Source organism: Oryctolagus cuniculus, chromosome 17, assembly GCF_051225735.1.
Source record: "Oryctolagus cuniculus isolate XC-2025 breed Fujian yellow rabbit chromosome 17, ASM5122573v1, whole genome shotgun sequence".
NCBI classification, from domain to species: domain Eukaryota; kingdom Metazoa; phylum Chordata; class Mammalia; order Lagomorpha; family Leporidae; genus Oryctolagus; species Oryctolagus cuniculus.
Genome location: NC_142883.1, coordinates 54,161,664 through 54,173,716, shown reverse-complemented (window position 1 = coordinate 54,173,716; position 12,053 = coordinate 54,161,664). Strand labels below are relative to the sequence as shown.

Sequence of the window (12,053 nt, the reverse complement as noted above, 5' to 3'; positions counted from 1 at the left end):
CCCCCTCCCCTTCACACTCCGGCCCTTTTGTGGTGAGCCTCCCCAGCCAGTGTCCCCAGAGGGGACCTTTCTCTCTGCTGCCCGCTGGCCTCTTGAGATCAAATCAATCCCTACCCACAAACCTCCAGCCCCGCCAGCGCCAGCCCCAGCCGCAGCCGCAGCCGCAGCCACCAGCCCAGGCCTGGCCAGCCTTCAAAGGGAGCTGCTCTGCTCCCAGCCCAGCGCCTCACGGTATATTGTCTTTGAATCAGCTTTTGCCACTCAAGTTAATGAATTCTCTGGGGGTGTGAAATGAAGTCAACTGAACGTTGAGCCTGGATTTCAGCCGGCCGGGCTGAAGAGGGCGGCCAGCAAGGCTAAAGGGTGGCAAAGAATAAAGACGGCGTGGGCCTGCCTTGGAAAGGCTGGGGGCGGGGCAGGGGGGGGCTCCTGCAGATTTCTCCTGTCTGAGCACCTCTTTGGCGTGGTGGAGGCGTTTCGTGCAGAGGACCTGGCTGTAAGCTGGGGGCGGTGTTCGCCTCCTGGGCTGTGGGGATGGCCGAGGCCGAGCCTAAGGCTGGAGCTGCCAGCCCCCTGCGCCCCAGGTGCTCGCTCTTTGCTCCTCCTGGAAGTCGGGCAGCTGTGGGACCTTCCCTGCAGAGAGGAGTCTGTTCCTCCTTCCTTGCCATCACCAGCAGGCGTTAGCATTAGCAAACCAGGGAGGGGAGGGGGTGAGGCATAATTGGCCAGGTGGCCAGTGGCCAGCCGGCCGGCCATGGTAGGGGAAGCTTTGGGACTGGAGCCCACCCTCTCCCTGCACCTCCCTCCATCCCGGCAGGGCTCTGGCTTCTGGATATTTCCCCAGCCACCAGTGTGTCTGCTGCCGTCTGTTCCTTTAGCCCCAGAGGAGGGAGCTTCCCTGGGCACTGAGGCGTGGTGGCTCGCCCCGCGCTGGGGGTTGAAGCATGGTGCTCACGGCTTTTTTCTACCTGGCCTCTGCCTTGTCCGGGTCTGTGGCTCCCTGAGACGCAGGGTGGGGACCCACCTTTGTGCAGGTGCAGCCATCTCTGGGCCCCCCACCCCCACCCCGCGTCTGACGCTCTGCTTTGTGTTGTAGCTCCCTGGGCGAGGCGTGGGCTCAGGTGAAGAAGAGCCTGGCGGACGAGGCGGAAGTTCACCTCAAGTTCTCCGCCAAGGTAATCCTTCCCCACGGCCTCCCTGCGCGTGCCCCTGAGTGGTAACCGCAGTCACTCCGGTTGTGGTCGTTTGCCAATGCCCTGATGTAAATTCCTTTTTTAAAAAAAATTTATTTATTTATTTGAAAATCAGAGTCACTCACAGAGAGAGAGAGGGGGAAATGCACAGAAAGAGATCTTCCATCTGCTGGTTCACTCCCCGATGGCCACAGTGGCCAGCACTGAGCCAAGCCAAAGCCAGGAACTCCATCAGGGTGTCCCTCATGGGTGGCAGGGGCCCAAGCACTTGGGCCATCTTCTGCTACTTTCCCAGAAGCATTAGCAGGGAGCTGGGTTGGAACTGGAGCAGCCAGGACTCAAACCAGCTCATATAGGATGCCATGTTGGCAGGTAGCGGCTTTACCTCTTAAGCCACAGCGCCAGCCCCACCCTGGTGAAAATTTCAAGCTGCCAACAAGAAGCTTCTGACAGCAGAATTGGGAACAGGTGCATAGTAGCCCACCACTGGAAATGCCTCACCACACAGGCACAATAGTACAGCTAACCAGATGTATCCACCTAAAGTGCTGGGTATTTATTACTTTGTTTTTAATATCATTTATTGAATTGTAGGCTTATATCCTCTTTTAGCAGTGGCTGTGATTAACAACTGGCTCCCAACATGCCTGGAAATTGAGGGTTAAGATCATGGGAGGCAGCAGGAGCCAGGCCAGCATACACCTCTGTGTGTGAGGGTGGTGACCCCTCAATTTCTTTCTCTTTTTTTTTTTTTTTTTTTGGACAGGCAGACAGTGAGAGAGAGAGACAGAGAGAAAGGTCTCCCTTTTCCGTTGGTTCACCCCCAAAATGGCCACTACGGCAGTCGCACCGCGCTGATCTGAAGGCAGGAGCCAGGTGCTTCTCCTGGTCTCCCATGGGGTGCAGGGCCCAAGCACTTGGGCCATCCTCCACTGCACTCCCTGGCCACAGCAGAGAGCTGGCCTGGAAGAGGGGCAACCGGGACAGAATCCGGCGCCCCATCCAGAACTAGAACCTGGGCTGCCGGCGCTGCAGGCGGAGGATTAGCCTAGTGAGCTGCGGCGCCGGCCCGACCCCTCAGTTTCTTAGGGGGAAGACCAGAGTGCTGACATCGGTACTTCAGAGGAGTGGGTCAGCTGGTTCTGTCACGTCTTGGGTGATGAAAAATCCTACACCATGCCGAAGGTGTAGGATTCTGACATTTGTCAGAATGACTAGTTGGCAAGAAGCTGGCCACTTGGTACTATCCGGCTGCTCTGGAAGCATCGCCCACTCTCCTTGGCCCCTGGGCTACAGGGAGGGTCCCTTGGGTGAGCAGGGCACAGGTGCTGCGGCCCCATCCAGCCCGGGGAGGTGCGGAACCTCAGGAGCCGTGCCCCTGGGAGGGGCCCTCCAGTCTCCACAGCCCCCACCCGCACCCCTCACCTGTAGACCATGTTCGGGTCGTCTTTGTATTCTGAGCACCGGGCATGTGGTAGATGTTCAATAAGATAGACATGGCTGCAGTTCATCACTGAACAACCGTGTACTGAGTTTCATACAGCAGTACAGCCAAGGCTGTGGAGACACATGGTTTCTGTCCCCAGAAAGCTCCTGGTTAGGAAAGACAAAGATGAGAGAGAGAGAAAGAGAGAGACCGAGAGACCCAAGCAAAGCTCTGCAGGAGGCTGTGGAACATGTGTAGGTCCCAGGAAGTCACGCGTGTGTTCATTAGCTACAATGCACGCATTCAGTCCTGTGCCACCTAGCGCCATCTCCATCGGCGACACACTGCCTATCCAGAGATACTCCCGAAAGTTCACGGGCAGTGGAGTTAAAGGACAAGCTTACCCTGGTGCAGAAGGTTTAAAAATCCATGCACTTGAGGCATCTTCAAAAGCAGATCCTGAAAACATGCATGGATTCAGGAATATTTCGCACCAAAGCCGACTTTGCTTGTAATTCCATTTTCCCGCCAAAGTGTTCTCACACCCCAGTGCTCCCGTGAGATTGTGTGGCCTGGTGACTTGGAAGCCATCTTAGCTTGTGCAAATACACACTCTGACGCCACTTGTCTCCAGCTTCCTGTCGGGCCACGCCCCTGCCCCTGGCCGCTCTGCAGGGGAAGCCGGGCTCACGCCCTGGGGTCCTGAGTGTGTCATCCCCTGCCCCGCACAGCTCCACAGCGAGGTGGAGAAGCCATTGATGAATTTCCGTGAGAACTTCAAGAAGGACATGAAAAAGTGCGACCACCACATCGCAGACCTCCGCAAGCAGCTCGCCAGCCGCTACGCCGCCGTGGAGAAGGTGAGAGGCCGGGACTTGGGGAGCAGCGGGGAACGGAACCTCCTGGGGGAGGCTGGGCTTGGGCTGGGGAGCCAACCCCAGGCTCCTGGCACCCAGGCCAGCCCTTTGTCCCCGCGTGATGGGGTCAGGAGGGTCATCTCAGCCTCGGGCCACACCTGAGCACCCTCCCGCCCAGGCCACTCGGGTGATGCCCAGTGGCTGGTGGGCGCCAAGTAAGCCGGCAGCCGCAGATGACATGGTAGGCAGGTGACCCTAGGCAACCCCGTGGTTGCGTGACGGCCGAGCCTGCAGGTGCTGTTGGCGCACACACCTGGCCCCTGTGCCCGGGTCTCCCCTGCAGATTTGCGCCTCCCCACATCACACCTGGAGATGCACAGTGGATCATAGCCCTGCAGTCACCCATGGGTGGGCGACTGAGGGCCAGCCCTGGAGGGAAGAGGGCTCTCCCCATGGTCTGACCCCAGTGCCTTATAGAGAAGGCAGGGACACGCACTGCTGCAGGCCCCTGGGACCTGGCCAGTGGCCGGCGACCTCCACGAAAGGGAGCTACTGGTGGCGGCCAGGAGGCTGGGGAAGTAGGGAAAGGCAAGACAGCCGCTTTAAGGAGTGGACGTCCCTTTCACCCCCCAAGAGCAGGTGCAGGTCCCAATGATGGATCCCCACGCACTCCCCTGCCACTCTGGCCGCCGCAGTGGCATCAGCCACACCAGCATGGCCAGACCAGGGAAGGGCTCGCTGGGGGAGTGGGGAGCCCCGCCCCACCCCGGCTCCAAGCTTCGCGAGCAGCTTCCCCGCGTGTCCTTGACCCCAGGCCCGGAAAGCTCTCACGGAGCGGCAGCGAGACCTGGAGATGAAGACCCAGCAACTGGAGATCAAGCTGAGCAACAAGACCGAGGAGGACATCAAGAAGGCACGGAGGAAGTCTACCCAGGCTGGTGCGCTGGGCCCCGGGAGGGAGCGGACAGGGCCCACCCTGGGGTGCAAGACAGCAGGCGGCCCTCCCCTCCCTGTCTGCCCACCAGGGCCGCACCTCCTCTCCACTCTGCCCTGCACCCAGGGACCTACAAGGATGAGACGTGGGTGATAGGGTGCAGGCCTGGGGGGGGGGGGGCTGGGCAGTTCCTGCTGTCCTGTGATTGCAACGCATGCTGGCCCAAGCCCTGGGCGGATCTCTGGCCAGGAAGCTGCCAGCCTCTTCCGTGCACTGAGAGCTCAGGGCCCACAGGAGAAATGCAAACCCCCATGCACCCAGGCTTCCCAGGGGAATGAGCTCCTGCCCGCACCACAACCATGGGGCCCAACATTTGTTTCAATAATCAGGTTGCGGTTTCTCTCGGATATTTATATCCCCCCAGTGATTTGGGCTCTAGTGCCACCTGGTGGCAAAACTTGGTAATGCACAGGAGGGCAAAGAAAACCTCTTAGGAACCACTGAGACACTCAGCGCTTCTGTCCTGGGACTCCCTGCAGACTCCCAAATCCAAGGATGCTTGAATCCCGTATGGATGACAGCTCAGCATTTGCATATGACACACAATCTTTCTAGCTTAAATCATTTCTAGATGACTTACAAAACCATTAGGTATTAACCAGGTAAATGCTATGGAAATAGTGGTTCTGCTGTATGTTTAGGGGAAAAATGACAAGGAAAAAGTCTGCCCATGTGCAGTGCAGGTACATTTTTTTCCCTGAATATTTTCTATCTACAAGTGGTTGAATTCACAGATGCAGAACCCACAGGTACGGAGAGATGACTCTTTTTTTAAAAATTTATTTTGAAAGAATGTACAGAGAAAGATGAGAGAGAGAGATCTTCCATCCACTGATTTCACTCCCCAGATGGCCACAGTGGCTGCAGCTGGGCCAGGCCAAAGCCAGGAGTCAGGCAGTCAATCTGGGTCTCCCACATAGGCAGCAGGAACCCACTTATTTGAGCCATCACCTGCTGCCTCCCAGGGTCTGCCTTAGCAGGAAGCTGGAATTGGAAGAGGAGCCAGCACTCGAACCCAGGCAGTCCAGGATGTGCCAAGTGGTGTCGGAGCGGCTGCACCAAATGCTCGCCCTCAAAGAAGCAGTGCTGTAGCATTGCCTCTAAATCCAGTTACCCATCCCTTCTGACACATCCGGGCTTTTAATGGTTGACAGAAGTCTCCAGACGTGTTTCATTGTACCCCTAACTGGTTTTGAGGGCTTGTGGATTGTTCCAGGGTGTTTTCTAAGACCAGGGATGCTGTGTTGCCCTGGCTGTATATTTGTGTGCCTGCCTAAGACCAAGTCTGCACATGGACAGGATACAGACGCTGGGTGGGTGCGTGTTCCCACGTTGCTGTCCAGAAGGCGTGCACACCCATGTAGGATTCACCTCCGCCCTCACATTTCTGCTTCTTCATGCCCTTGAGAGATCTTCCTTCCACTGGTTCACTCCCCCAAATGGCTGCAACAGGCTCCGTGTTGGCCAGGTGAAGCCAGGAGCTAGGAACTCCATCCGGGTCTCCCACATAGGTAGCAGGGACCCAAGCACTTGGGCCGTTGTCCACCGCTCTTCCAGGTGCATTAACAGGGAGCTGGACCGGAAGTGGAGCAGCCAGGACTCAAACCGGCATCCCAAGCAATGGCTTTACCTGCTAAGCCACAATGCTGGCCCCCAGAACCCATGTTTCTTACCCGTACTGTTGAGAAAGGTCCCATTTCAGGCCATTGAGTTGCCATGGAGAGGACACACATCCTCTGCACCCAGTCTGTCTCCTGAGAGTGCTAAAGCATGTTCCGGAAGCCGTGGATGGGTGGGACTCCAGGAATGTCACGGCAAGTTCTGGACACAGACGCCCTTGCAGAGTGGCATCTACCTGGCTCCGCTTGAGACCAAAAGCCCAGGAAATCGGCCTGAGACCCAAAGCAAAATGAACACAACCCTAACTGGGCTGTCATCCTGCAGCTCGGCCTTTGAGGTGTGCGGCTTCCTCTTCCGGGTGAGGCCTAGGCAGGGGCGTGGTCATGGCCCAGGGGGGAGTGGGGACCCTGGAGCCAGGCCTTAGGTTGTGTGGACACAGATGTCCTTCTCATCTTTCACTTTCCTATCAGAACGCACGGGAGCAAGAGGGATGATACAGGAATATTTTTTGCATCTAATTGAATCACTAGATTCTCCTCCAGAGTTCTCCTTCTAGAATCTTCTGTAGAGTTCTTTGGGGACATCTGTTAGCATTGGGAGCCCTGTGCCATCAGGAAGCTGTGATCAGCATCGGAGCAGTGCTGCTCCAAGCACACTGTGCACGGGTGTCCCTGGAGGATGCTGGGAAATTGCAGCTGAGAAGTCACCAGGGGCTGAGCAGGCCCTGGGCTTCGTCCTCTCGCTGCTGGTCCCCACCCTGGGTCCTGGCTGGCAAGGCTCTGGGGTGCCGGTGGGCTTCAGCTCTTTGCTTCCTAACCACAGAGTGTCTCCAATATGTCTCAGATTCCTGCCAGTCCTAGACCAGCCATGAAGATGGCCTGGTTGGGGCAAGCATTTGGCCTGGTGGTTCAGATGCCCGTGGCCCACATCAGAGTACCTGGGTTCCAGTCCCAGCTCTGTCTCTTGACTCCAGCTGCCTGCAACACAGGAGGCTGTGGGTAGCAGCAGTGACGGCTCCAGATGTCATAGTTAATGTGTGTTGAGTGCTAACTGGGAGGAACTAAAGGGGCCTCCAACCCACCCTTTCTCTGTTTCCCCTCGCGTTGGCATGTGGCATCTTAGGATGGGTTTTGCGTGGTCACTGCATGAAAATGAGACACGTGAAAAACCAGACACGTGACCCTGAGACTCAGAATGACTTCCTGCTGTGGACACATGAGGTGCACACACTCACACACACACACACACACACACACATGCGTATGGCATAGTTGGCCAAGCTTCTCTCTAACTCTAATTAAGAGTAAGTTGCTAGCCGGCGCCATAGCTCACTAGGCTAATCCTCCGCCTTGCGGCGCCGGCACACCGGGTTCTAGTCCCAGTTGGGGCACCGGTTCTGTCCCGGTTGCCCCTCTTCCAGGCCAGCTCTCTGCTGTGGCCCGGGAAGGCAGTGGAGGATGGCCCAAGTGCTTGGGCCCTGCACCCCATGGGAGACCAGGATAAGCACCTGGCTCCTGGCTTCGGATCAGCGCAGCTTCAGCTGTGGTGGTCATTTGGGAGGTGAACCAACGGAAAAGGAAGACCTTTCTCTCTCTCTCTCTCACTGTCTAACTCTGCCGGTCAAAAAAAAAAAAAAAAAGAAGCAAGTTGCTGTGACATGTGTTTTAGCTCCAACGTGAATCGCACTGCGTTCTGAGAGAGAGAAGCATCTCTTAGGCTCCTTGTAGACGTGGGGATCCTAGCGATGACTCCTTCTCGCTCTCAACGAGAAACTCTTGTCCTGAATTCCAGGTTGAGTAGCGGTAGAGGCTACGAAGTGGCCTCCCCAGGTGCTGGGTTGTCCCCCACCTCACCCCACCCCACCCCACCCTTCTTTGTCTCTGCTTTCCTTTCCTTCCCCCTGCCCCTCTCCCTGTCTCTATTCCCCCTTGGCCCCCCGGACCCCAGCGGGAGGGGAGGGCAGCCTGGAGCGGGATGGGGCGGAGGCACCCATGTGACGGAGGCTCTGGACCTCTTCCAGGGGACGACCTCATGCGCTGCGTGGATCTCTACAACCAGGCTCAGTCCAAGTGGTTTGAGGAGATGGTGACCACCACGCTGGTAGGTGGCTGGGGATGTCCGAGCTGCCCGGATGGGGGTGGGGACAGGGGCGTCCCGGGTGGCCGGCTGGAGGGGGGACGTGGAGGTGGCTATGGTGGAGATGGCTGTGAGCTCTGCTCCAGTGTTGGGGTTGAGACCTCAACGCAGGCCGTCTAGGTCAGATCCTGCTCTGGGGCTTCCCAGCTGTGTGTATGCATGCGAGGGTCAGGGCTTCTGTGTCCCCCCCTCCCAGTGGAGGACTCCCCTGACCGAGAGGATGGTGGCCCCAAATTTAGGACAAACAGCCAAGTGGTAGGAAGAGTGATCCCCTCCCCTCTCCCTCCCCACCCCCCAGCACAGGTGCAGTGCTTTGGTAGGAGACCCTCACAAGGTACACAAATGGCTAAGGTTGGAGGAACTGGCCAGGGGATGGGGAGGCCTCTACTTGGGACGTGGGGTCCCGAGGCGCCCTCCTGAGCATTTCTCGTAAAGGGGCAACATCTCCTGGGCAGTCAGCATCCACCCAAGGGGGGGCAGGGAGGCATGGCTGGCACATGGGCCTGCAGCCCCCGTGGGAGAGCGACATCATGCAAAGTGCCAGTCACCTGGTACCCCGTCCAGCCAGCGCAGGACTTAGCGAGCCGCCCTCCCCAGGTGTAAGCCCACCAGGGATTAGCAGCCTCCCCTGTATAGGGTCAGTGACCCGGCTGTCCTCCTGTTTAATCTCCTCATTAAGCCCCTTGCTCACCCTCTTTCCCGGTTAATCACCTGGGCAGTGACCTAGTTATACACAGAACAACAGCCTGATCCCCTAAATTCCAAAGGCATGGAACCATCTAGAAGCCAAAGGACGAAGCTTTCCACTCCTCCCTTTGCCAATAGCTGCTCTGATCCCAGCCCTGGTCTCTGCTCCATCTTGGCACTAGGCTTGGGCAGGGCAAGGCAGGGCAGGGGCAGCCGCAGGAGGATGAGGGCGGATGCTATGTGTGTCACATCAGGGTCCTTGGGGTGGGCTGCATCAGTGGACAGTCGTGAGCTGGAGCCTAGAGGACCCTGGTTTTTAAGCCTTGCTCCTCTAAGAATTTCGTGTTGCTTTGGGCAAGCCATGTCTCCTCTGGACGTGTTCGTTCCCTTGCTTGGAAAATGGGCATAATCGCCAAACCTGTTTCTTAGAACTATAATGAGGACAGGTGGGTGTTGCCAGGAAAGCTCTGGGCCCTGTGCCTGGCAGAGCAGGCTGTTGGGAATCAAACAGCGGCTCCCACGCTCATCCCCTTCACCTTCGGCCCTAGGTAAGGGCACGCTTTTCTTCGGGCACAGGAGGGTACTCACAGCCGGGGCTGCTCATGGGTGGATACGGTGGGCTGGGGCCCACTGTGGGGATGGCCCCCAGGCTCAGAGGTCTCCGGTCCATTCTTCCCTTGGCAGGAGCTGGAGCGGCTGGAGGTGGAGCGGGTGGAGATGATCCGGCAGCACCTGTGCCAGTACACGCAGCTGCGGCACGAGACGGACATGTTCAACCAAAGCGTGAGTTCCCCACGGGCAGGCCAAGGCCAAGGCCAGGGCCAGCAGGGCCCCTGGGGGACCCAGGGCCACAGAGGAACCACCTGGCGCTACACCATGGCAGGTTAAGGGGCTGCTACAAAGGAGACTGTCCCGAGGTAGGCAGTGGGCAGGTGCCCGGGCCTGAGGATGGCCCGGCACGCGTGCATGCGTGAGCCCATGAGCTCCAAGAAAGTCGCCCAAGATGTCACTGCCTCCCACGGGGAGTTCTGAACCAAGACGCTTGTAGGAAAATATTCAGAATCCCTGACGCTTGCCCTGGGGTCTGGCGGCTATCGTGGGGGCACGTGGAGGAAGAGGTCACAGACCACGAGCCTCCACAGTAGCTGGCACCCTCGTCCACTCTCGGGGCTCTCTGTCCCCTCCCCTGCCCTTCCCCAGGGCCCTGGACCCTTACAGAGAGGCTGCTCTTAGGAGGAGGAGGAGACGTCTCCAGCGTGGCCGCCGCCTGTGACCCTGTCGCCTTTCTCTTTACAGACAGTGGAGCCTGTGGATCAGTTGCTTCGGAAAGTGGACCCGGCCAGGGACAGGGAGCTGTGGGTCAGAGAGCATAAGACCGGCAACATTCGCCCTGTGGACATGGAGATCTAGAAACATCTGCATGGGAGAGGGACTGGGGGTCCCACACAGGGGGAGGTGGTCATCCCTCCCCCACCTCCCGGAAAGGAAGCTGCCCTCCCACCCACTCTCCCGGCCCACCGAGGCGCGGGGCAGGCTGGTCGTGACTGCAGGACAACCTGGACGGCCCAGCTGGGGGACTCCCCAACATTCCCAAGCCAAGCCGACGGACCCACAGCCCTGCCCTTGTCTCCAAGGCCAAAGCCCCCCAACACCCCTGCTGTGCTCGCCCCCTCTGAGGACAAACTGAGGCTGGAACTTGGCGGTCCCTGCTGACCTCTGGAAGGGTCACTCACACTTGCCAGTACCCCCCCACACCGGAAGCCCCAAGGCGCATGCCCCAGCTGACCCTCTGGTCCTGGGGCTTGGAGGGTCAGGGGAGGGAAGTCTCCGTTTCCAAGATCAGCATCATGGTTAGAAGGGACCTTTGGGCCCACAGCTCACTCCCAGAATCCTTTGCAGTTGGCCCTCTCTGTTGTTCCCGTTGCATTCTGGGAGCCCAGGTCTGGCTTTTCCCAGCCCCTTTTCATCCCCCAGGGTCTTTGGGAGGAAGGCCTGGCTCTCCAGACCCAGCCTGCCTAGGAAGGTGGGGATGGAACTACCTCATTCGGCAAATCGGCTCCAAGGTGAAGGCACTGAGTTGGTTCCCAGCAGGTCAGGTGCCATCTGGGAGGTCTCCTGTAGACCCCAATCCGCCCACCCCTCAGCCCCCGCCCTGGCCCTGCTACACCTCCCATCCCAGGCGAGGAACCCAGAGTTCCCAGCCAAGACGACCTCCCGCGGCTGTGCCAGTGTCCAGACGAGAGCGATGGATGTGAACCAGCCAAGCACACAGGGCCTGCTGGGTCTGCCTGCCATGGCCAGAGCTCTCCCAGGTTGCACACCACAGGCTGTTGATGGGGCTGGGGCAGTCCAGTGTGGGAGCGCGGTGGGACACAGTTGTCATCCCCAGAGGGTTCTGTCTGCTCGCGCATGACAAGATTGGGAGCTGCTGTCCATGGCACGGCTCGCTATCCCTGGTGGGCACTGGACAGGCCTCGCAGACCCCCTCACGGCCACAGGTGAGACAGCAGTATCCCGCCACCTTTCCACTTCTTCTGCAGCTCCTCCTGCCCCTTCCAGAGCCCCAGGCCAAGCATGGAGCTGGCACCTCCTTCCCCCTCTCTGTCTTCTGGAAAAGCAAGGGCTGAGTATGACTTGGGAAGCTGTGGAGCCAGCACATCCCTTTCTCTGCCGTGGCAAAGGTGTCCTCCCCGAGGTTAGCACAGAGGAGAGATGGGACCTGGAGGAAATCACACAGCTGGGAGCCCGCGCCCTGAGGCTCATGCTGCTGTCCTAGTGTCCCGCTGAGGACTGTGGGAGGGCAGAGCCCACCGGTCCTTCCCTTACTCCGGCCCGTGACTTGCTCATCTTTGAGTCTTTGGCCACCTCCTTCGCTGAATCAGAATCGCTCTCGCATCCTCTGTGTTAGGAAGATACCCCCCTACACTGACACAAACCGAACGCCGTCTTCCCCTTTCTTCTGGAAACATCCCAACCCCAAAGGGCCAGCGCCTCGAAGCAGATGGGTCCACAGCGAGGTCTTGGGGCCTCGACACCAGCTATCGATGTTAGGATGCTATTTCCGGATTCCTTTCTTCCGAACAGGTGCTAGCGGTGAGGTTTTTGCAGCCTAGTAAACTGACTTGTGGATGAATTTCAAA

At 58.5% G+C, this 12,053-nt stretch overlaps 1 protein-coding gene across 8 annotated transcripts in view; it reads left to right on the top strand.

Annotated features, from left to right (window-relative positions):
- GAS7 (growth arrest specific 7) overlaps positions 1-12,053 on the top strand; it is a 247,581-nt gene extending 235,528 nt beyond the window's left edge. For all 8 annotated transcript variants that reach the window (XM_089318380.1, XM_051824485.3, XM_051824489.3 and 5 more), the window contains 6 exons: positions 1,097-1,175; positions 3,351-3,479; positions 4,291-4,414; positions 8,111-8,190; positions 9,598-9,696; positions 10,210-12,053. In XM_089318380.1, coding sequence (XP_089174506.1) covers positions 1,097-1,175; positions 3,351-3,479; positions 4,291-4,414; positions 8,111-8,190; positions 9,598-9,696; positions 10,210-10,323 — 625 coding nt within the window. In that variant the 3' untranslated portion in view covers positions 10,324-12,053. The remainder of the gene's footprint in view (positions 1-1,096; positions 1,176-3,350; positions 3,480-4,290; positions 4,415-8,110; positions 8,191-9,597; positions 9,697-10,209) is intronic.